Consider the following 25378-nt stretch of genomic DNA (forward strand, 5'->3'; position numbering starts at 1 on the left):
TCAATTTATTTTATTTCAGTTATCTGGTATGTGGTATACAGTATGACAATGACTAAGGCAGGAGAGACAGAAGAGGGGATAGGGAGGCATAGGGGAAGATGTAATAAAAGAATAGAGTAAAAATATAAATGCACAATATATCACCAACTGTCACACCTGCAAGAAAAATGAACATACACCACCTGGATCACAAAAGGTCAGCAATGCATCTTCTTGTGCTGTGTTTCTGTGTGTGATAGAGAGTGTGTGTCTTTGCTGTTCTTACGGCCAAGACGGAGAACGAGGAGGTGGGCTCTAGTAAGGAAGCTCCTGTGGTCCTGGGCTCGCTGAGGACTGGCTACCTTGGAGTTCAGGGCTAAGAAGAGAGCCAATGGTGTGATGGATAAGGGCCGGTGCAGCTGTTAAAAGGAGGACAATGTGCCAGGTGAAGGGGAACGCCTTCACCTGAGCCTGCCAGTTGCCTCCCTGTCGGACGCCTCTAGAGACTCTGTTTGTTGCACACAGCCTGAGTGTTAGTAGTGACAAGTGCACTGGCTGTTTGCCTACACATTGCTCCAGCTTTGTTGTTTTATGTTTTGTGTTTGCCACTGTTAATGCCACTGTTTTGCACATGTCTCAACTCTGTATATTTTTATATATTTTATTTATTGTTGACTCTATTTAATTTGTAAAATATGTGTATACACACACACACACACACACACACACACACACACACACGCAGAAAAACATTTAGTATACACATCCAGAAATTTTTGTTGTTGTTTTTTTTTGCATATACTATTATATATTGTACATATATTTATTAGTTTTAGATTTAGCCATTCGTATATTTTGCCTGTTTATGTTATTGTATTTTGCACAACTCTGTTGCTTGTGAAGCTCGCACACAAGAATTTCACTCGCATGTGCTGTACCAGTGTACCTGCACATGTGATGTGACAATAAAAGTGATTTGATTTGATTTAATAAAGTCCAAACCTCAGACACTGACCGAGTCTCTCGCGTTATCTCCTTTTGTCCCTGAGCTGGGCGGTAACAGCTGTGAGAATGTACTTGAGGGTAGGAAGCAAAGAGGCGATGGTTTGGTCTCTTTGATTATAACTTCTTGATGTTTGCAGAATAGATAAAAAATAATATAGCATTAAACAAAAACCACACACACACTTTATGTTTAATAATGTACAGCACAGTTCAAGCTTTGAAATATTCTTGTGCTGTTCCAATGGGGAGGTGAGTTTTGCTATAATATCACATTATTATTTATATGTATAATGAATTGCTTAAAGTACACTACAAATCTTTTGTTTTGCCTTTTTTTTTGTCACCATCAGCTTCAAACAGACCACCACTAACTGTAAGTAACTTTAGGTCCACTTCATGATTCACTGCGAAGAAGATGAGACTGAGAACACTTTATGATCTGTTCACATGATCATGAGCTCAGTTGTAACTATGCAAACCTGTGACTGTAGGAACTGTTGTTAGATAACTTCAGAAAATAATTACATCTCAGCTGTACCATGCAGGCAACATTAGTGCGCTCCAATAGCACATAGTACATAGTAGAGCGGTACAAACTCTAGCTCACCTAACAGTGGGTTCATGGTTTTGTATCAACAGTGTAGATGTGTTGTAACTGCAAACATTTCTGTCACACACCATAACGTACGTTTACTTTCTTAGAAATGCAATTACAAATTACTTTGACACATTCAGCAATATAAGCACTGTGTATGAGCATAAATGTTGACAACAAGGTCGACCTCTTATTTAGAGACGTGGAGGATTGAATTCTCACCAGGTTAATTCTCATTGCAGGCTAAAAGGGTTTGAAATCCAGACTTTTATGTTTAAAATGACAGAGTCTATATCTGCTTTTGCTACTAATAAATCATTTTGTATTATTAATCAAACTTAAATCAAAGTTTGAGTGATGATGACTGAGAAATACAGTTAATGTAATGAAATGGTTCTAATACCTGATCTTCTGACAAATCTAATGATTTTGTGTGTGTGCGTGTGTGTGTCTGCTTATGTGCTGTCATTGTTTGTACAGGCGGGGAATTCAACAGTGGCACAGAGCCCAGATCTTGTCTGAGAACTTTAGTGCTTCGTGAGAATGACTAAGCAAATATTCACACAATGTTTAAATCTAACATGTATGATTTAATAAAAGAAATTAAATCATACATGTTTAATGAAAATGTCAGGGTTTTCCTATAGGTCTACAGAGGACCCATATGTGTGACATCATCCCCGAGCAGCTGCTTTGTGAGTGGTTGTTCTTCGCTTCAAACATCATCAGCACGCCTGATGATGTTTGAAAGGTTACCAAAGCGCAACTGCAGCTTTTCAAACGAACTGCAAAAGAAATTTCCCTCGTACAGTCTTGGTACTGGTAATTTTTCTCATACAGATGAGATCTTATTTCTGTGCCCTTATTTAATTCCAGAGGTTTTTAAGGTTTATTTTTCCCTTGTTGACATGTAAAAGCCTATATGACATTTCTTTCATTTCACCGTCCATTAACCGCACAAAGAAGGCACCCTGTAAACCCCTTGTGGTGTCCTCGGGTCAAAATTGGTCCCTAGGTGAACGCCAAACAAGTATATGGGAATCCAGAGGACACAGAGTTCTTCATGACTGGGCCAAGTGTCTTCTTTTTTTTAGAAATCAAAATATTGTCACCCTACCATATAGCGTGAAATGGAATTAAAAAATAAAAAAATAAAAACGCCCCCTACTGGTGAAACTAGAAGTTACAGCAAAGGAGCTGCAACTGTAAAACCTGCTGATTTCTAACAAATTACCACTTGGAGGTAGGGACAGGTTGCATTTTAGCCACATGCTGACTAGTTTCAGTCTTTCTGAAAATATGTGAAATGTGCTTTTTTATTTGTGTGTTTAGTTTTGTTTTGTTTTAATATATGTGTTATGTGGGACAAACACATGTTGTTGTTCATATCTTTTGATCGACTTCTCTGTGAAGAGAGGTAACTGGCACCTTTAAGAAACCTTTGAGTCAATCACAATTACGAAGAAAACTCTGACTTTAACCATATGTATATGTTTTATTTAATTCTTGTGGAATTGGTCTATCTATCTATTGCAGTTTCAGTAAAAAACAACTGAAATTTGTTATCATTCCACAGGGTGGTGCTGCAACACAAAGCAATGCAGTAGTATCTGCCGCTTTTACAATAGTTCACAGACAGTGAAGCAGTTTTGCGTTCTTTACATGATTGTATATGTTGTTGTGTCATGAATAGAAATAATCTGCAGAATCATTCTGGCTTTGGAATATTTAATTGAATTAAAAGATGAAGTAAAAATAGAGGTAGAGGATATGGGTGTGAAGGAGAAGGTGTGGAGGAGTCGCAGTGTGTCTACAAAGAGTGTGAGAAGGACAGAGCAGCAGCAGAGCAGTCCGCATACATCGATTGACCCTTTGTCAGATTCTGAGTGACACAAAGGGGATGATGCTGGACTCTGCACTGTGTGACAGTGGAGCTGTTCTCAGAGCAGCTCCTGATGTAGGAAATCCAGTATAAAGATCAGCAGGGACTGCAGTCCTTTCAGAGCAGCTGTGTAGTGTAGCCAGCTTCCTTTTAGTCTTGGTCGAGTGAACACAAAAAGTTTAAGTTCAGAGCAGAGATATTTAACATCAAGTGAGTTTCCTCTGTTGATTTTGCTCAAGTCCACAGTTAAAATAATCTGCAGAGAGTCCTGAATGCCTCATTACCGCAAAAAAGATTTAGTGATGGATTTCCTTCTGTTCCACTGAATTCATTTTTCACCTTACAATTCTACACACTATTGACAACGGGAGAAAAAATTCAAGCAAAAACATTCTTGAAATTGTTGCACATGTATGTATGTGTGTGTGTTCCTAAAATAAAACATGTATTGAATTGTATTGAAGTATTTACAGTTTTTACCATGACACTCAGAATTGAGCTCAGCTGCACCCTGTTTCTGGTGATCACCTGCCAGATGTTCCTACAACTTGGAGTCCACTTGTGGTAAATTCAGTTTATTAGAAATGGTGTGATTTATTATGATTTGATAGGTTCCCATGTTTGACAGTGTATGTCACAGCACAAATCTAGCTACGAAGTAGTTGTAATTGTAGACAGGATTACATTGATCCATTCTCTTCCACTTATCATAATCAGCATTGCACAGGGCCTATCCCAGCTGCATTGGGGTGAAAGGCAGGGTACACCCTGGCTACATCGCCAGTCTGTTGCATGGCTAACACAGACAACCATTCACACTTACATTCACACCAATAAACCGAGCCCCACTAATTGCAAATCTTTTGACTGTGGGAGAAACACGCAAACTCCACACAGAAGGGTCACATGACATGATAGACCTTCTGTAAGATAATAATGCTAACCACCCTGCCCCAGGCTAACATGGCAAAATGTAGAACAACTTAAGTGGTGTGAATACTTTATTTTTTACTGCACAATACTTCTTTAACCAAGTACCTGTATTTTCTCTTTGTTGCACGATTACAAAACTGAATTGCCACTTCAACATGACACAAACTTGATTGAACTGTAATATAACACAGCACTGAAAAACACACTGCTGGAGCTTTAAAGAACACCATAAACATGCAACATTAAAATTACTACAAAGTTCCATAGCAAAATAATAAAGTAGGACTGGCCAAGCAATGCCTGGCTTTTAGCTCCAAGACCAGTTAAAGAGCAGCCATAGTACTTCAAAAGCAACATTCAACTCAGGAGAGAGGCAAAAAATAAGTGATCAGTAGTGCAAATAACATATTCCAGCACTTAATCCAAAGTTTAATGACTCTTCAAGGCACAGTCCTTATTTCTAGGAATGCGAGTATGCCAGTATTGACACATCCACTGGAGTTATTAGAGTCATCCAGAAAGTAAAGGCAAACAGCAGCAGCTGAAGTGAAAATGACACTGGCACAGTCTGGGGTCAAAGTATTCCCCCTCTGTCTTGTAATCCATCCACTGAAGAGAATTTCAGTAGTTTCTCAAACGCGTATCAATAAGTCAAAGCTTGACACTGAAGTTAAGGCCACACTGTCTTTGTTCCTTCTGGAACAGATTCAGGAAGTCTGGGTAGAGTCAGTCTTTGACTTAAAGAATCCCTCTGCAGACGTCACTGCGTGCCTCGATCTGTTCAAAAGTAAAAGATTTGTCTTAAAATGATTGTTGCGTACTCTTCACTTCTTTAAAGGACACCAAAAGTTTTACTGTATTTTTATTCACACACTGATGGGGTGCATTTAAAACATCATCATTGAAAATAACATTTTTGAGAACACCAAAAAGAAGGATTTAAACAACTACAGTCAATGCAGATTGAATACTCACTAATACCAATAGAAGCAATTACCAATTAATGAAGAGAATGGAGTCTTTTGAGTTATATTCACCAAATAGTGAAATCTTGCATAGATCCATCAAAGAAAACCAGTCTTCGAAAGCTTTGTGCAGAAAAAAAAACATCCACACTAATGCAAGGTATCAATTATATATTAGACCTTGGAATGAAATTTATAATTAAAAAGAGTTATCCTAAAATTACTATGAAAGTGAAAATACATAAATTAATCCCACTAAAAGATCTGAGCAATACTCACCCCAGTACAGCATCTAAAGCAAAGTAGAGGTCAGCCTGTAGGAACACGGTGTGATAGGATCAAGAAAAGCTTGCAAGAAAATGAAATGTTAAACCTTTGTTATATGACAGCCTTGTCCAGAAAAGATGCAGAAAAAGAAGTAATACTAAACAAATAATATTAAAAAGGACTATATACAAAGACACTAGCAGGATTTGCCTTTGAAATTAACTCACTTTTTGTGTTAAACTGTTACTGATCAGCCAGTGTCTCTCTATGTAACTGGTGGGAGGTGTGGGTCCAGTAAGAAGTGAGCAGCTTGCTATTATGAATGTGTTAGAAATAACATTTCCAGCACATAACCATAGCCCTTGTGAAATGCATGCCAACAGGGATCTGAACGGGCTTGTATTTTGATGAACCATATTTTTTAATGTGCAATTCAGCATTATTACATTCTAAATGCTGTGAATATTGTTTAATGTGCACCATGTGCTCCTTAGTCTTTTGCTTTGTTTGCTCTGCAGACTCACAATGAATGATAGTCACACTGATAAACAAAATTTAAAGAAATGTTTTTCGTTCCTCAGTTGTGGAGTTAACTGACCTTAAGGTCTCCAGTCTACAGTGTAGACTCTCCAGGTAATCACACAGTTGTTTCATTCCTGATTCCTGCAGGTTGTCTCCTATTAGAGCCACATGTTTCAGATAGGGGGGGTTGGACTTCAGAGCCCGGACCAGAGCAGCACAGCTGATCTCTGACAAACTGCAATTCTCAAATCTGAATAAAGATTAGAACATGTAGAAAAAATAATTGGTAATGTAATCTGATGTTCTAAGCTTAGTATTATTATGTCCTAATGAATTAGTTTTTTTGAACATAATACATGATTATCATCACGTCAGTCTCCTGCATATATCATCCAGTTATCAGCATACCATCCAAACACCTATTCATCCCAAACACATTAATTGCATGTTGGATTAAATACTGTTTTTTATTATCAAATCAAATTTATTTATATATTACTTTAAAAACAACAACTGTTGACCAAAGTACTGTACAACTGAATAATCAGATAAAATTTAAAAAGAAAGTAAAGTCAAGGATAAGAAAATTATAAGAATAAAATAATGACAGCCTCAAACCGACTTGAAAGCCAAGAAGTAAAAATGGATCTTTAGGCGTGTTTTAAAAGTATCCGTGTTGGGGAGGTTGGGATATGTAATGGTAGTTTATTCCACAGTTTCAGAGCAGTCACAGCAAAAGCCCGATCTCCTCTGTGTTTTAATCTGACAAGTAGAAGCATTTGATTTGCAGATGGACCAAATGCTTCTAGAGACTTATTACACAAGCTTACAAAATCAAGTAAGCATCTAATTTACAGACTTTAGCAAATGGATTAATGCTAAGTGCAACAACTTGCAACATTCAGCAGCACAATCACCTCTCTAGACTGATTATAAATAACCAAGCTCCAATTGGCTAGAATTGCTTTTGTGTTTTGTCCATAGCGAGAGAATTGCCAGCCACTCATAGCATTTTTTGACAAGATTCACAATAATTTCAAGACTCCTAGAACATAAAACTGGTAAATAGATCAAAAGAAAAAGAACACACAAAAAAGTTCTCCATACTGGTTTTAAATTATGTTTTTTCCCATTGTGATAATTTTTTTTAGCACAAATAAAAAATAATAACAAAACATACAGTTTGCACAGCCTAAGATGTCATAGAGAATCCATGCTTTAAGAACTTTTAAATATATATGTGATATCAATGTTCACTTCATCAATCTGATTCTGAAAGTGGATTGAATAGATTGAATGAAGCATCCAAATTTGAGTTCTTCAACAAGTGCAAGGGTTGCGAAACTTTATCACTTCATTTACCCTGGGATTTTCTTTACTTAGCATCCATGCTGAATAGCCCTACTGTGCTTAAAAGCACACTTCTCCTGTTTATGAAGTTTACAATGTCATTAGCTATGTAACAGCACTCAACTCAGCAACCTGCAGGCTATTAGTCAGCTGCTCTAAACTCTGGTCTTTGTCTTACCCACATTGTCCCCTTCACATTTCCAGTTGTCCCACTTAGGACACCAACTGACCCAGGTTACTTACTGGTGCAATGTTGAGGTGAAGATTATTACATTGCTGTACCTTAGTGTAGGGTTTTCCATTATTATAAGTGCTTTTATAGTTTATAGTTATGGGTATAGTTTGAACTTTGTAGTTAAAACTATTGAAAGACCTTGAGAAATAACAACAGATTCAGTTAACTGACCTGAGTGTCTCCAGTCTGCAGCTTGGTTGCCCAAGACTAGCAAACAGTGTCTCTGCTGAATCCTCCAGGTTGATTGAACTCAGGTGCAGCTCTCTCAGATGGGAGGGGTTGGACATCAGAGCTGAGGTTAGAGTTTTACAGTGGTTCTCTGAGAGCCAAACATCATGAAGTCTGTGTTGACGTATATGTGTTAGAATATATGTCATTATGAAGAAGTCACATTATGTTTACTTCATGCACTCGTCAAAAAACAACTGGACACTTTCTCTTCACATCAGTGTTTCCACTGATGTGTTTGTTTGACACAAAAAGTTAATTTCCTCAGTCTCTGTCAGACCCACAAATTTTTTATTTTGATTTAATGTGCAGACAAAGGGTTCCAGTCAGGCTTCCACGTGGTTATCCAGTGTAATGTGATCTAGCACCAACTCCTTAACCTTATGTGGTCAAGGTTTAACTGGATGTTTCTGACTACTTTTGATTTTTCCTTTTTATTACCTTAAAAATGATTTAGCTTACTTTAAGTGGACTCAGTTTTTTTCAACACAACCTCAGATGTCTGACCTTACAGAAAGTTTTTTTTTAATTTTTCCATTTTGAAATACAGTGTTAATATATTGGACCTAAAATCCCAAACAAAAAACAAAAAATCTGTGAGGTTAAAAAGTAAGTTTTTTAATGGTGAAAACCAGAAACGTGTTTATTGAACTATTTCTAGACCTTGAAATGCAAAAATAAATCATGAAGTTCAAAAACCCATGTGCAAATTTAGAAAGGAAAGAAAGTATACATTACTATTTATATTAAAATTCAGGCAATTCTTTAAGTGTTTTTTTTCTTTTTTTTTTGTACAAGTATTTACAAAACAGTCATATGTCACAGTTATTCTGTACCACCCCACAACTGATATCTCATGTCTCTGATGAATCACTGGAACAGTGTAATAAGAATAACAAGTAGGTTTTAGTCAGAATAATTTAAGAACTAACCTACTAATGTACAGTGATTTTTAATGTTATTCACATCTGGACTCACCGAGCCTTTCTGCAGTTCCTCACAGCTGCAATTAGTCTTTGCCGTCCCTCCTGTGATGTATTGTAGTTCACCAGGTCCAACTCATCCAAAACATCTGACACGAGAAACATATATGCCAGACACGAGCACTGAATTCCAGATAGTTCCTTCTTTGATTTGTTCTGTGACTTCAGGAAGTCTTGGATCTCCTGATGATCTCCAGGGGCAAGGGTACCTAGACCCGGGGCTTAGAGTACGCTTGGGGAGTAATTTCATATGGGGCAACCGTGGCTCACGGTGTTGGGAAGTGCATCTGTAACCGGAAGGTCGCCGGTTCGATCCCCAGGCTCTCTGTCCTGGTCGTTGTGTCCTTGGGCAAGGCACTTTACTCTACTGTCTACTGGTGTTGGCGTGCGATATGGCAGCTTCGCCTCTGTCAGTCTGCCCCAGGGAAGCTGTCGCATTCACACACTTCCACCAGTGTGTGAATGGGACAGGGGATAGGCGTCCAGGTACACACTGATAGGTTTTGTATTGTTGATTGTCATTTATGCTTAGAAATATTTACTTTTATATGCTTAGAAGTATATAATCATTTGTAGATTGAAAGAATGTCTCATCCTAAGAGGTCTGTAACAACTCTGTGTAGCATGAAGGGGGGGGTGAGTTCACTCCCCTACAGAGGAGAGGTCGTATCTTCTTTTGCTGATTTATGGTATAGCGAACACACGTATATCTGTTTAAGTATAAGAGCCTTTTGTTTAGATGGACCCACTGGACTCCTGGCACCAGCTTTGGGGAGTCTTCACAGGGTCACATCTCTCTCTCACACAGATCTCTCTCTCACACACACACACACACACACACACACACACACACGCAAGGTACTCTTTGTGTGTATGTAGACGTCATATGTTAATGAACCTATGCATATTCATGTAACCTCAATAAAAGAACAGTGGTACGGGAGAGCGGGCGAGAGCAACTGGGGTCAAGCGAAGGAACCGGTTCTCTCCCGTGCACGAGAAACATGAAGAAGCTTGCCTACTTGTGTCTTGCTTTGCAGTGTAATTATATTGTCTTCAACGTTCCAGCGGATGGGTTCAAGCTACAAACCTATCACACACCGGCTCACTCCTTGATGGCTGCTTATTGGGGCCTGGAACCTGGGGCTCGCTCGGGCCCCTTCGGAGGTGGGGTTCCCCCGGCCTCTCGGCCTGGGGCTCGGTCACTCAGGCACAGCTGGCTGCCGGCGGAGCTCACGGGCGCGTCACTGCAACTCCCCCTGGCTTCTGCTCCGCGGCTGCTGAGTGAACCCTCATCTGAGACTCTCCTCAGCTCTTACTGGAACAGTGGCGCGGCTGCCCCTCTGTTGGCCTTCCTTGGTCTCTTGTGTTCTGGGGGCCTCTGGATGTCTGGAGTTTTGATCTCCTCCATACCTGCTTCATGCCCTGGAGGACGGGGCTGTGGCTCCCCCACACCCTCTAGCAGATCATTACATGAACAAGCGCATCCATGCTCACAGGTGTACACACGGGTGATCACACACACAAATGACACCCTTTTTGGCTCCTATGTCAAAGCACACTGTGCGCTGTCGATCTTACATGCTGCACAATAATGTTTAATATTTAGTATTCACTGTTATATTCACATATATCATCATGATGTTGTTTATTCTATTACTCTCTTTTTCTTCTGCTTGTTTTCTTTTTTCTTTCTCAACAGGTGATCAAGGTGATTGACATATGTATTTTTTGTTTTTTACCCTTTATCCTCATCCCTCTTCTCCGCTGTTATTCTTTCCCTCTTTCTTTCTCCCCTTTCTTTTCCCCAGTCAAGTCTGTCCCGTATTTAGCAAGTGAAAATAAAAAAATTAAATAAACAATAAAAGGTGAATCAAAGAGACCATTACGGCAAGGCTGGGATGGTCAATTTAGTAAAGTAAATCCATTGGTCATCTTTCTTCGCCTTTAGACAATAATTCTGATGGCAAAAGAGCCAAACAGGACTGTTAGGTGCTGGCTGTGTGCGGACAGGGATAGGATCCAAGATGCAGACTCCAGAGAGAAACTTAAACCAAAACAGCTTTAATGCTGAACTCAAACATAACATAACTGGAAAAAGGTCAAAAATAAACTAACACCAGCCGATTGACAAAACACACAGCAAAATAGACGGTAGATCGCGACACGGACACAGAGAAACACAGGGCTTAAATACACAGAAGGAGCAATCAGGGAATGAATAACAGGAGGGAAACACAGCTGGGGCAAATCAGAACTGACGAGACAAAAGGAAGCGTAAACTGAACACACTGAGATAAGACAGAGACCTTCAAAGTAAAACAGGAAACACATAACACAGACTCACATGCAGGCACTACAGAGGGAACAGAGACGTGGGACCAGGGCAAACAAACACTGACTGAACACGGGGAAATAGCAACTAAGGATACACAGAGACGCGAACTAGACAAGGGGATACAGGTGATAGGGGAGACAGAGCAACTAAAGAAGACAGAGACATAAACCATAAGACAGAACTCAAAGAAGCCAAAGACTAGAAAGTATAAATAATATAATAAACTCAAAAACCCTGGGTCAACGACCCAGGCATCCTAACAAGGACAGGCAAAAAAAAAAGAAAAAAGAAACAAAATTTGCTGATTGAATAAAATAAAGACAGAACTGTTTGGCCTCAATGCCAAGAAACACATCTGGTGGAAACCAGGCACCACTCATCATCTGTCCAACACCATCTGTACAGTGAAGCGGCATCATGCTAATAAAGGAGAGGCTTCGGGACCAATCTGTGAATGTCCTTTTTTAAAGGTATTATTAATCTTTTATTTATCCAGGTAATAATCTTACTGAGATTCAAATCTCATTTCCAAGACAAAATTTCCTTAAGTGGCCCAGATAGAGCCCAGACTTTAACCTCACTGAACATTGAAAAGAGCTCTTAAAAAGGTGTGCTGATGTTCCCCAACAAACCTGATGGAGCTTAAGAGGTCTGCATAGAATGGTAGAGATAGAGCCCAAAAAAATAGCTGTGCCAAGTTTATAGGATCATACTCAAAAATACTAGAGGTTGTAAGTTTGTTACAAAGGTGTAACAAAGGTGCTTTAACAAAGTATTGAGCACAAGCTATAAACATATATAATACTATTTATATATTTTATCTTTTTTAATAAAATTGCAACATTTTCAATCATTTCTTTGCCATTGTCGTGTGTTGGGTGTAGAGATGAAAATTAATTTAATCTATCTTGGAATAAGACTGTAACATAAGAAAATGTTAGTTTTCTGAATGCCTTTCCAGATGGACTGTACTTCTTTAACCCTTTAAGACCTACCATAGAACCAAGTCCGCCAGAGCTTATATTATATTTTTACATGGTGTGGTGGCATTTTTGGGAGCATTTCAAGTTGCTATACATCAATACAACAACTATAGCCCAGATTTTAATAATATGTATTCATTAAGTGCATAGAAATTACATAAATTGCAAAAAAATGCAATAAACTACAAAAAATTTGAAAATCGTTTTTGCTTTTTTAACATATATTTCTAGTTAGAGAAATTAAACAGGCTTATCCCTCAAAACTGTAAATACAAAACAGTTGCACAAAATAGTTTCCTACCACAGGAAATTTATTTTGAGTGTCTTCATAGTTTTATTTTTGAAATACACCAATTTTTATATACTGCAGGACAAACGAAAATGAATATTATACTGCAAATTTGCAAAGAAAGAAAACAGCATATGCATCAAAATAAACCATTTCCAGCAGTGCAATATGAGTCCTAAGCATCCCAGAAAAGACACAGAAAGTCATAAAGTCAAACATAGCTTTTAAAAACACCAGTACAGGCCCTGAGGCCCTGATGGTAAAAAACAAACAAACTACATTTCCCCAAAATGACGTCACTTCCGGTTTCGGGCAGGTAATGGCGGACATGCAAAAGTTCGCGCTGACGTCTATTCCAACGTAGGAAGTGTTATGAACAGCTGATCGGAACGGTAAAGCGTGTTTCTGGAATATTATGTTTTTGTTGCTGCAAGTGCTTTTTATGCAGTTCTTGCAAAGCTTTATGTGGAAGGAAACTGTGACCGAGGACAAGCTGATGGCATAAGATGTAAGTACAACTCCTCCGGTTTCATATGCAAAAAAAATTATTGCGCTAGCTTACGTGGTTGCAGAGCTACCGGGATTTAAAAATAGTTACACAAAACAGAGCGTACCCGCTCCGACCGGCTCTAAAGGGTTAACAAATATCTGTATTTCCCAAAATACTGCAAAATTACAAAACTGCATTCCCATTAAACAAAGTACATGTGCCACACCCTTCTCTGAACTGTAACATAACACGGCACTGGAAAAAATACACTGCCGGATCACTAATGCAACACTACAATTGAGACAATGTTCACCAGTAAAATTACAGTAGTAAAATTATTACAACGTGTCATAGTAGTCATGGGGCTCAAGAGTTGGGAGTTCGCATTGTAATCGGAAGGTTGCTGGTTCGAGCCCAAGCTTGGACAGTCTCGGTCGTTGTGTCCTTGGGCGAGACACTTCACACATTGCCTACTGGTGGTGGTCAGACGGCCCGGTGGCGCCAGTGTCCGGCAGTCTCGCCTCTGTCAGTGCGCCCCAGGGTGGCTGTGGCTACAATGTAGCTTGCCATCACCAGTGTGTGAATGACTGGATATGTAAAGCGCTTTGTGTGAGACAACTAATACACATGTCACATCAAACATGATAAATATGGGTAAATATTAATTTAAATGCCATATAGAAAGACAGATTACTCACCACAGTGCAGCATCTAAACTGAAGTCACTCTGCAGGAAAATGAGGAGACAGGATCAAAAACAGGTAGCAGAAAAATGAATTGTTACATCTTTGTGTTAACAAAGTGAGAAAAGACACTAAAGTCAAAATAAACATCTTGGTGTAACCTGTGGAAGATGGAGGTCCAACAAGAAGTGAGCAGCCTACTATTGTGAATGTGAGAAAAATAACATTTCCTAATTTTTTTTATTTTGATACAGCCACATTTACAGTTCATCTGTTTTCAGTAAACAATGTTCTTTTTCTGAGAACATAATGGCTATAAAATATTGATTTACATGTGATGCATTTGAAGTTAGAAGTCATGCAGTGTCAAATCCAGGTCTCTATCAAAAAGCTATACGCACTGTACTTAAAGAGCTGCTCTGCTCCTGTTGACTGTTTTCCACAGAAAGAGGTGGGTGTAGAGCCCATTCCAGTTTGACTTGAGTCCACAGATACTGGAAGGAGTTTCTAACTAGAGGCATGCAGACATGTTTAAAAAAAGATCTGTATGTTGTTTTGTTGTTGTTGGTAGGTGATCGTGGCTCAAGAGTTGGGAGTTCGCCTTGTAATCGGAAGGTTGCCAGCTCGAGCCCCGGCTTGGACAGTCTGGGTCGTTGTGTCCTTGGCCAAGACACTTCACCCGTTGCCTACTGGTGGCGCCAGTGTCCGGCAGCCTCGCCTCTGTCAGTGCACCCCAGGGTGGCTGTGGCTACAATGTAGCTTGCCATCACCAGTGTGTGAATGGGTGGATGACTGGTTGTGTAAAGTGCTTTGGGGTCCTTAGGGACTAGAAAAGCACTACATAAATACAGGCCATTTACCATTTTGAACAGAAGCCTGAAGATTCTGGGGACATGTGAAACTAAAAGTTCATAAAGTGTTAGGACACAAGACCTTTAAATGTGCATTGTGCAGTAACTTTGTTATTTTGTTACTGTGGATCATCACAAAGTCAACCTTCTGCACAGCTGTATTCTTTTTGTATGTGTGATTGTTTGTTCTGCAGACACCGATAAACAGAAACCAAAGAAATATTTTTCCTTCATAATCTAAGTCAAGTAAACTGACCTTTTAAACTGTAGTTTACAGTGTGGACTCTCCAGGTAATCATACAGCTGTTTCATTCCTGAGCCCTCCAGGTTGCATCCTATTAGATCCAGACGTTTCAGATAGGGGGGGTTGGACTTCAGAGCACTGAGCAGAGCAGCACAGCTGTTCTCTGACAAAGTGACGTTCTCAAATCTGAATAACAATCATGTGAATTACAGAGTGTTATTTTATTAAATTACCTTTATCTTTTGAGAAACCAAGTAAACAGCTAATTGAGATGCAGACTATTGCAAACTGTACAGAATATTGTCAAGTGCAAACATGCAAAAAAACCCCCAAAAACCCCAAAACAAAACCCCACACACACACAAAGTTGGTACTCGGCAAACCCAGTCTTTTGTGTTTTTTGTATTGGTTTCTTATGTTTATATTTTGTTCAAGTAGTGTGCTTTTCTTAAATTTAAGGGTTTAGTTGAGTTTATGAGATAAAGCTAAGTCTTAATATTGTTATTTATTGCCTTAAGTTGTAGTCTAGTTTAAGTCCTTTCATGTCTCCTTAATTATGAGTCTCGTCATGTCCCCTGGTGTAAGTCTGTTCTGGTCTTCTGAGTCATGTTATGTATTTGCTGTTTGTGTGTCAAGCCTGTGTCATGTCTGCATCTCTCTGTGTTTCCTGTTTTGTTTTGTTTAGGTCTTTTGTTCAGTGTGCATTGTTTTAGTTTCACCTTCTCTTGTGGCGTCATGACGTTCATTTGTGTAAGTTGTGTCCCCGTGTGTTTCCACTTCCCTTAATTACCTCCTGTGTGTATTTAGTCTATGTACAGTGGACATAATGCGGAACCAGTTCAGTGGAACCCCAAAATTAATTAGTTCCCGAGGGTCTTTCGTAAGTCAAAAATTTTTGTAAGTCGAAGCACCCATTGCGTGTTTTGAGTGATGCGATGCTGAATGATAGGCTATAGGCTAATTGCTAACTAGAACAACAATACGTCGTTCAAGTGGAACAGCGAAGCACAAGAACAGAAGCCATGGGGTTGTCACATGATTCAGAAGGCATTGTAGGCTCAGCCAATCAGAGCCAGCGGATTTCGTTACTCTGGCATTTTGCAGTAACACGGGAAGAAATATTGCCGTCCAACGCCTTCATAACTTGAATTTTTCGTGAAACGGGGTATTCGTAAGTCGGGGTTCCACTGTATTGTTGTTAGGGTTAATGTGTTGTAGGTTGCCATTTAAAAAGCTAGAATGCTTTTGTTTGCTCCCTATGTAAACCATGCATATGAATATGTGCATGACCTCCATAAAGGAAACAAGCAGCCTTGAGAAGAACAGACTGCACTCAGTGAAGAAGCCACCTGGGTGGACAAGATAACCACAACAACCTAGGCGGGCTGCACTCACATCATATAACCACGCTTGCACAGCACACTTTGTAACCAAATATAGTAATTTGTCTTAGTTAACACTGCAACAAGCTTTATGAATATTCACTCTCTGAAGATATAAACAAGACTTGAACATGCCCCGAACACCATTGTCACACACAATAACATGACATGGGGTGGTACAACAGATGACCTGACACTGACTGGACAGAAAGACACAGACTAAATACACACAGGGGGTGATCAAAATAAAATGAAACACAAAAACACTGGGTCACCCAGAACCGTGACAGGGTTTTTAGTTGTTTCACAGTCTGGTCACTGCTTAGTCAGATATTTAGTTTTGCCCCACGGGTATCTTGCGTTGTATTTTTGTTTCTCATGTTTCAGCTCAATAAAGGCTCGCTTTTTATTCACGTTCAAATTCTGTTCCCCTGTGTCTGCATTTAGGTCCTACACTCATACTCCATATGGTCTGTCCACAGACCATGATAGTAACACCCTTAAACAAAAACGGGATAATCCCAAAGTCAAAACTCCCAAGCACAATTTAAACAACATAGTATACACTGTGAAATTCTGCGTGATTGCTCAGACCTCTAAATGAGGTAAATGAAAGGATCACTCTCAAAACGCATGGCACAACCTAGAAGAGCCATATGGAACGCCAGGACTGCCATAATGAATTAATTAAATACACCATTAAATAATTAATTAAATGTGGCAATAATTAATTAAAATTGGAATTAATTAATTAAATAAATAGTTATGATATATGTAATTAATTAATTATTGACACATTTAATTAATTATTTATGTTTTTCACGTTTTAATTATTTATTGACACATTTAATTAATTAATTATTGACATATTTAATTAATTATTTATGTATTTCACATTTTAATTAATTGTTGACACATTTAATTAATTATTGACACATTTAATTAATTATTTAATGGTGTATTTAATTAATTCATTATGGCAGTCCTGGCGTTCCATAGAGCCACACCAAAAGGACAAATACAGCTGCATCTAAAGGACAAAGGTCACTCTCACTCAAACTCACTTTCAAGGACACCAGTTGTGACATTATGGACAGAGAAGACAGATGGTTTGAGAGAGGAGTGAAAGCAGCCATTTACGTCCTCTGTGGATGACCATCATTAAACAGGTGGTGTCTTACGAAACCAACCATTAAGAACCTATTTGGGCTCCGTCTAAAACCTCAAACAAAAGTTTAGCACGTGTGTGTTTACGTGTAAGCTAGAGATTGTAACATTTATTTTTAGCAAATATAAACTTTACTTGCATGATGATTTTACTTCAGCTGTAAAAGCATTTATTTATTTTGACAGAAAAGATTTTATCCTAAAGTTTTGGACACAGTCTGTCTTTATTTGTATCTTAATTAAAAAATAAAAATGTAGACATTGACAGCTCTTCTTAAACCTACAGAACCCATCATACAACTGGTACACATGGATTAGAACTAAATAATGCTTTTAGAATTTGTTTATTTCATTGTTTATTTTTATCTTTAAAATGTCAGCATGTGAACAAGGTCTGACTATTAGTCGGCTGCCCTAAACTCTGGTGTTTGTCGCACCCACATTATCCCCCTAATATTTCCAGCTGTCATGATTACTGGTACAATACTGGGCTGAAGATTTTTAGATTCCTGTAATTGTGTGTATGATTTCCCAATATTATACGTGCTGGATTTGAAGGAATCAATTAAAATATATCTTGTTCACACATACAGTTCCCACAATCACCCACTAAAATCGAGGTCCTGGATGAATAAAGTTAAGGTATACTATTGGAACCACAAAATAAATAAAAAAAATAAAGTTGGATCGGTGCCTCTGCATCATCTGTCTAACAACACTGCAGTTGAGTTATAAGGACATCACTTCACAGTTCAAAAGACCTTCAGAAATAACAACAGATTCAGTTAACTGACCTGAGTGTCTCCAGTCTGCAGTTTGGATGCCCCAGACTAGCAAACAGTGCCTCTGCTGGATCTCGCAGCTTGATTGAACTCAGCTGCAGCGCTCTCAGATTGGAGTTGTTGCATATCAGAGCTGAGGTCACAGTTTTACAGTGATTCTCTGAGAGCCAAACATCGTGAAGTCTGTGTTGACATATGTGTTAGAAAATATGTTATTATGAAGAAGACACATTATATTTACTTCATACGCTTAATGAAAAACAACTGGACACTTTGTCTTGACATCAGTGTTTCAATTGATCTGAATGTTTGACATGAAACATTATTTATTCCCAGTCTCTGTCAGACCCACCGATTTTTAATCTTTCTTTAGATTTAATATGCAAGCCAAGAAGAGAAAAGAGGGACAGTTTTCAGGATTAAGCATGGCATAAATTATTTATCATAAGTCTGGTTTTACTTCACAACCTAAAACCTGGTAAATAGTTTGAAGTTTGCACTTTTGGCACAATTTGAATGGAGACTCGGCAAGGCTGCATCATGCTGCTACATTGTCTTCCATCTGTCGTGTGATTTGGATGTGCAGATGCATTCGTCGACTATTACGTGTTAGTCTCTTTCGCATATGATCAGTGGTTTATGGCCGCTCGTAGTGATGTTGTCAAGATTTATTAAATAGATAATGTTTTTGCATAAGATAAAATGTCTATATATCTATGACTTTACTCAGATTTCACAGAGTGTATATTTGTTACTAATTTGATTTGAATTATTTTGGATGAGGATAAAGTGTAAGATAATGGGGAATTTCAGTTTTTACTTTACAATTTTGTTTAGTGTAATATTCACAGTTAAGTTGTATTTTCTTTCCTTATTTAGTTTTTACGTTCTGTTCCTTTAATACATCGTAATTGTGCACAGGGGGAGTGGTCACAATCGGCACTGTGGACTAACGGGGCTTTAACTAGCTGTGGACTCAAACAGTTTTCTTACCGTGTTTGGCAGTGTACAGAACATTCAGACATATGACAATATGAGAGCATGTGGGTGGGAATGGATGTTTGTATCTGTGTGTGCCTATTTGTCTGTGTCTATGTGACGCCCACAAGTGTATGGTCACAATTGTAATTTTTTTGTGAATTGTTTTTGATGTAAAAGACCTGATTTTATGGTGGTATTGCACTTTTCATTAGAGTTATGGACAATGTAATTGCGTGGCATTGCCACAAGGCGGAGATAGTGGTGAGTGTGATAGGCCGTTGCAGCGCGTCTCTGGCCTGCATGCATTTGGCCTGCATTTGTATAGCGCTTTTCTAGTCCATAGGACCCCAACGCGCTTTACACTACATTCAGTCATTCACCCATTCACACACACATTCACACACTGGCAATGGCAAGCTACATTGTAGCCACAGCTGCCCTGGGGCGCACTGACAGAGGCGAGGCTGCCGGACACAGGCGCCACCGGGCCCTCTGACCACCACCAGTCTCTGCCTCAAACGAGGAAGAGCCTGCAGACCGAACGCAACTGATGTCTCCTGTCTCTGCTTTTCTGTTAAAAAAACAGGTTAGTGGTTCAAGTTTGCTCACTGCAATGTACATATAAAGGCAAGAAACCTTTTTCTGTCTTAGTGTAAAGACCGCGAATGTTGTGAGAGAGTGTGTTTTCACCGATGGAGAGAAAGCTAACTATACCGCCATTTGTAATGGCAGCTGCCATTTCACTCGTAGTCTAAATAGGCAGCTGGTCTTATTACCTATTCTATTTTGTGACAGACGCAGCTCTTAAGACGCTTCTTTTATCCTGACATTATTGGAAGTTACAGTTGATTAGGACCTACCCAGTTCTTATGTGTCAAATGTAAAGAGTCCAATGTATACTGTTTGTGGATGATTGTAAACTGTTTGTGAGCAATGGAAGAATATTTTTGTTTATTTGTTACAAATATAATATATTGTTTAAATCGGTTAAAGTATAAGGAATGTATAATGGTATATAAGCAGGTTAATTGCAGTGTTAGTGGTGCTGCACAGATGCTGTTTTTGATGCTGAAATGCAGTAGAATTGGTTACAGATTTACTGTAAAGGACACTCATAAAATGATTATTTTGTAAGTTTATTCTTGCGAGAGTGCAAGGTAACCAAAAGGGTTTGAGCTATGGACCTAATTTAATGTTTGTGTTGTTAAAAGAGAAATGTGTGTCTAAATGAAAAGAAAAGGACGTTGTTAAATTCTGTTAATAAACCAGACGAGGAAGAGCCTGCAGACCGAACGCAACTGATGTCTCCTGTCTCTGCTTTTCTGTTAAAAAAACAGTTTAAAAACAGACCCCATCGAAGGCTTGTAACATCTATATGTCAGGTCGGTTATCAGACGCCACCTCTCTGGGGACATCTCAGGCCCTCCAAGGTATGGAGGCCTATCTCCACCCACCACTTCCCCTGCCAGTGGTAGACGCCCTCAGACATCGGTGCGTTGATGGTTCTTTGTGTCCGGGGATGGGCGTCCAGGTACACACCGGCTCACTCCTTGGTGGCTGCTTGTCGGGGCCTGGAGCCTGGGGCTCGCTCGGGCCCCTTCAGGGGTGGGGTGCCCTTGGCCGCTCGGCCACTCTGACACAGCTGGCTGCCGGCGGAGCTCACGGACACGTCACTGCAACTCCCCCTGGCTTCTGCTCCGCGGCTGCTGAGTGACCCCTCATCTGGGACTCTCCTCAGCTCTTACTGGGACAGTGGCGCGGCTGCCCCTCTGTTGGTCTTCCTTGGTCTCTTGTGTTCTGGGGGCCTCTGGATGTCTGGAGTTTTGATCTCCTCCATACCTGCTTCATGCCCTGGAGGACGGGGCTGTGGCACCCCCACACCTTCTACCAGATCATTACATGAAAGATCCTTTTAAGACAAGCGCGCTGATGCTCACACACGGGTGCTCACACACACAAACTACACCCTTTTTGGCTCCTACCTCAAAGCACACTCTGCGCTGTCGATCTTATGTCCCGCACAATAATGTTTAATATTTAGTATTTACTGTTATATTCCCATAGATCATCGTGATGTTGTTTATTATGTTGATCTTTTTTTTGCTTGTTTTATCTTTTATCTTTCTCAACAGGTGATCCAGGTGATTGATATATGTATTTTTTGTCTGTTTATTTTGTTGGTTTTTTGGGGGTTTTTGCCTTTTATCACCGTTCCTCTTCCCCGCTGTTTTTCTTTCCCTCCTTCTTTCTCCCAGTCAGGTCTGTATTTAGCAAGTGAAAATAAAATAAAATAAACAATAAAAGCAAAGGCGAATCAAATAGACCAATATGGTAAGGCTGGGATGGTCCATTTGGTAAAGTAAATCCATTGGATATCTTTCTTTGCCTTTAGACAATAATTCTGATGGCAAAAGAGCCAAACAGGACAGGCGGGAAAAAAAAGAACATTCAGGTTACTGTGATCTCAAGACTGAAAATAAATGTTTGTGTGTTCAACTACAAGCGGACTTGGTGGATGATTTTCAACTGCACAAGGACACGTGTACAGCCTGACTACCAGCTAGTGTTTCCGCAGCAATAGTTGTCACTGACTTTTGTATTTGTACTGCTGAAATCAAATCACTATGACAACATTCAGTGTTATCCCATCCTTTTCACATGTGGCCACAATGGCTGCTTTAACTGAAGCTATAGACATGCAAAAAATTAACTAACCAGAAAATTATTTAGTAAAAAATAGTTTTTTATGGGATTTAAGTAGCTTTAAAAGACACTCTTAAACTGACATTTAATGTTTCTAATAAATAAATAGATTAAATAAATAACAGGAACAGTGTAAAAAGAATCATGAGAATGTTATAGTAAGAATCATTTAAAGAACTATACTATAAATCTACTCTAATTTATATTATTAATCACATCTGGACTCACCGAGCCTTTCTGCAGTTCCTCACAGCTGCAACAAGTCTCTGTCGTCCCTCCTGTGATGTGTTGTATTTCATCAGATCCAGTACATCCAAAACCTCCTCTGACATCTGCAGCATATATGCCAGAGCTGAGCACTGAATTCCAGAGAGTTTCTTCACGGATTTGTTCTCTGACTTCAGGAACTCTTGGATCTCCCGATGTACCGAAAGGTCATTCATCTCCATTAGACAGTGGAAGATGTTGAGGCTTCTGTCAGGACACTTATCATAAGTTTTAATCTCCTTCAGGTTGTTGATGACTCTCTGGACGATTTGTGGACTGCTCTTTGTCTGACCCAGCAGACCACCTAAGAGTCTCTGGTTGGACTTCAGAGTGAGGCCATGAAGGAAGCGAACAAACAGTTCCAGGTAGCCGCTGTCACTTAGGAAAGATTTCTCCATGGCATTGCTCAAAAGATCTTCCAGAGATGAGATGTCTTTACTAAGGAAGTCCTGCAGCACCTCTGTCTTCCTGTTGGTGTAACAGTGGAACATGTAGACAGCAGCCAGAAACTCCTGAATGCTCAGATGAACAAAGCAGTAAACTGGTTTCTGGAAGATCACAGATTCTTCTTTGAAGATCTCTGTACAAATTCCTGAGTACACCAAGACCTCTGTGACATCCAGACCACACTGCTCCAAGTCTTCTTGGTAGAAAACGATATTTTCTTTCTCCAGATGTTCAAATGCTAGCTGCCCCAACTTCAGAAGAGCTTCCCTGTCAGCATTGGTAAGCTTCTGTACACCTGTCCCATGCCCTTCAGAGTATTTGTGCTTTTTCTTCTTTATCTGAACCAGCAGGAAGTGTGAGTACATGTCAGTCAGGGTCTTGGGCAGCTCTGCTCTCTCCTCTGTAGTCAACATGTGCTCCAGAATTGTAGCAGTGATCCAGCAGAAGACTGGAATCCCACACATAATGTAAAGGCTCCTGGATGTTTTCAAGTGGGAGATAATTCTGCTGGAGAATGCTTCATCTCTGAATCTTCTCCTGAAGTACTCCTCCTTCTGAGAGTCAGTGAAGCCTCGCACTTCTGTCACCCTGTCAACACATTTAGGAGGAATCTGACTGGCTGCTGCGGGTCGGGAAGTTATCCAGATGAGAGCAGAGGGAAGCAGATTCCCCTCGATGAGATTTGTCAGCAGCTCACTGATGGTTGACTTCTGTGTGACATCAGACAAAAGCTTCCTTTTTGTGAAATCCAACAAAAGTCTGCTTTCATCCAGGCCATCAAAGATGAACAAAAGATTACACACAGTGAGCTTCTCTGCTGTGACGCTCTGTAATGTTGGATAGAAATCATGGATCAGCTCCAGGAGACTGTACTGCTCATCTCTGACCAAGTTCAGCTCTCTGAATGAAAGCAGAACCACCGCACTGATGTGTTGGTTTTCTAAGTTCTCTGCCCAGTCCAGAGTGAACTTCTGCACCAAGAAGGTTTTTCCAATGCCAGCAACGCCATATGTCAGAACCACTCTGATGGGTCTCTGTTGGTCAGGCAAGGCTTTAAAGATGTCCTGGCAGCTGATTGGTGTTTCAAGGAGGATATTCTTCTTGGAAGCGCTCTCCACCTGCCTCACCTCATGTTGGAAGCAAAATTCTTTATTCTGTCCCTCAGTGATGTAGAGCTCAGTGTAAATCATTCTGAGGAGGGCTCCACATCCTGTTTTATTAGTTTCCTCAGTCACATGTTCATATCTTGTTCTCAGACTGAGCTTTAGGGCATCTGAAATTTTCTGCAGATGAGCATCTGTTGACAGAAATTAAAAACAAAAACCCATGAAACTAGAGAGCAAGAAAACTGGTTAATGTGTCAATAGCATAATAAGAAGTGCAGTTTTTCAAAAAAAAAAAAAATCAGTCCATCAGCAGAAAGATGTTAAGTCTTTCTTTTTCAAAAGCTGCTCTTACTGGTTGTCTGCAGACCAGGTCTGGTTCTGGATCTTTCTCCACATTGGGGACAGGAGGACTTTCTTGATGAATCCTTCAAGACATTCTGACACAAAGGACAGCAGGACAGTGGCTCCCCAACCAGTGCCACATCTCTGTGAATACCAAAATAAATTCAGAATATACCCAAGTTTACATACCTTCTGGAAACTTTGTTTCAAAGACAGAAACACGTAATGAAATAGGACATGTCAGTGCTCATGTCTATAGCTAATAAATTGTGAATGACCCAGAAACATTTACTTGGAATGCATTAACACATAGGGAAAGATAGTTAGACTTCATAAAAAAAGTTCTTTCTGCTGACAACTGACTATCAGCTCAGTTTTGGACAAACAGTCTATTAACATGGTAAATGGCCTGCATTTGTATAATGCTTTACTCAGTCCCTAAGGACCCCAAAGCACTTTACACTACATTCAGTCATTCACCCACACAATGGCAAGCTATTGTAGCCACAGCTGCCCTGGGGCGCACTGACAGAGGCGAGGCTGCCGGACACTGGCGCCACCGGGTCCTCTGACCACCACCAGTAGGCAAACATGGGGTTAGTATCTTGCCCAAAGATATTTGGCATGCAGGAGACAGCCTGGGATCAAACCACCGACCTTCTGATTAGTGGCTGACCTGCTCTGCCACCTCAGCTATAGCCACCCCATATTACTTCATGTTTGTGGCCTAGGTTCGTCATTTTAAATCGATTTTAAAAAGAGCCTGCTTGGGGAAAAACAAAAAGACAAAACAAAAAAGATTATCAAAGCCTTTCTCAAAAAGACTAGAAAAAAGCTGGCATGTTAAAAAAAAGTTCACCCAAATAATTCCCTGTTTTTGGAAGACAGAATTTACCCAGAGCTTTGAAGAATGGTGCCTTATGCTCTCCACAGACTTTACACTTCCAATAGCAGTCATTTAATTCATTTTGATTTCTAATCTAAAAAATAACCTACTCTGGAGTTGGTTAAATATCATTTAGTGACTCCACTCTGACAAAACCCCTTTGAAACAATATCAAAGCCTGCAAGAAAGAAAATCATCATCAGCTCACTTTACAACAGAATCAGTCTCCTACTGTGTGACTGAGGGTCCAGGTTCATGACTGAAGACTGGACGATAATCTCTGGACTTGTGACTGTTCATGGATATAGCGCTGGATCCTGGAAATAATTTTTATCCTTAAATAATTGTAACCAAGGAATTGGCAGTCTTGCTACGAATGTGTTCACATTACTAGTGATGTGCGGATCAATCCTGAAATATCGATTCCTCCAATACCAGTCATTTATGTTCTAGGATCGATTCTCACATTAAAATATCGATATTTTTAGTAATT

The 25378-nt window shown here is 39.7% G+C and overlaps 2 protein-coding genes across 3 annotated transcripts in view; both read right to left on the reverse strand.

Moving 5' to 3' along the window:
- Positions 1-25378, reverse strand: part of LOC113018471 (NLR family CARD domain-containing protein 3-like) — an 87409-nt gene that overhangs the window by 57062 nt on the left and 4969 nt on the right. The window contains exons 5-10 of one of the 2 annotated variants that reach the window (XM_080299016.1): positions 24010-24143; positions 22066-23848; positions 18166-18336; positions 14835-15008; positions 13743-13771; positions 12380-13631 (exon numbers count right to left, since the gene is read on the reverse strand). In XM_080299016.1, coding sequence (XP_080155142.1) covers positions 13756-13771; positions 14835-15008; positions 18166-18336; positions 22066-23848; positions 24010-24143 — 2278 coding nt within the window. In that variant the 3' untranslated portion in view covers positions 12380-13631; positions 13743-13755. Of the gene's footprint in view, positions 1-12379; positions 13632-13742; positions 13772-14834; positions 15009-18165; positions 18337-22065; positions 23849-24009; positions 24144-25378 lie in introns of those variants that run through there. The other variant, XM_080299017.1, reaches the window with a different exon arrangement.
- Positions 4450-9127, reverse strand: LOC113018474 (ribonuclease inhibitor-like). The gene is made up of 5 exons (XM_080299021.1): positions 8940-9127; positions 7905-8075; positions 6225-6398; positions 5639-5673; positions 4450-5171 (listed from the first exon to the last, which is right to left on the reverse strand). The coding sequence occupies exons 1-4, from the start codon at positions 9047-9049 to the stop codon at positions 5652-5654; spliced, it is 477 nt and encodes a 158-aa protein (XP_080155147.1). The 5' UTR covers positions 9050-9127; the 3' UTR covers positions 4450-5171; positions 5639-5651.

This window comes from Astatotilapia calliptera, chromosome 3 (assembly GCF_964374335.1).
Source record: "Astatotilapia calliptera chromosome 3, fAstCal68.1, whole genome shotgun sequence".
NCBI classification, from domain to species: domain Eukaryota; kingdom Metazoa; phylum Chordata; class Actinopteri; order Cichliformes; family Cichlidae; genus Astatotilapia; species Astatotilapia calliptera.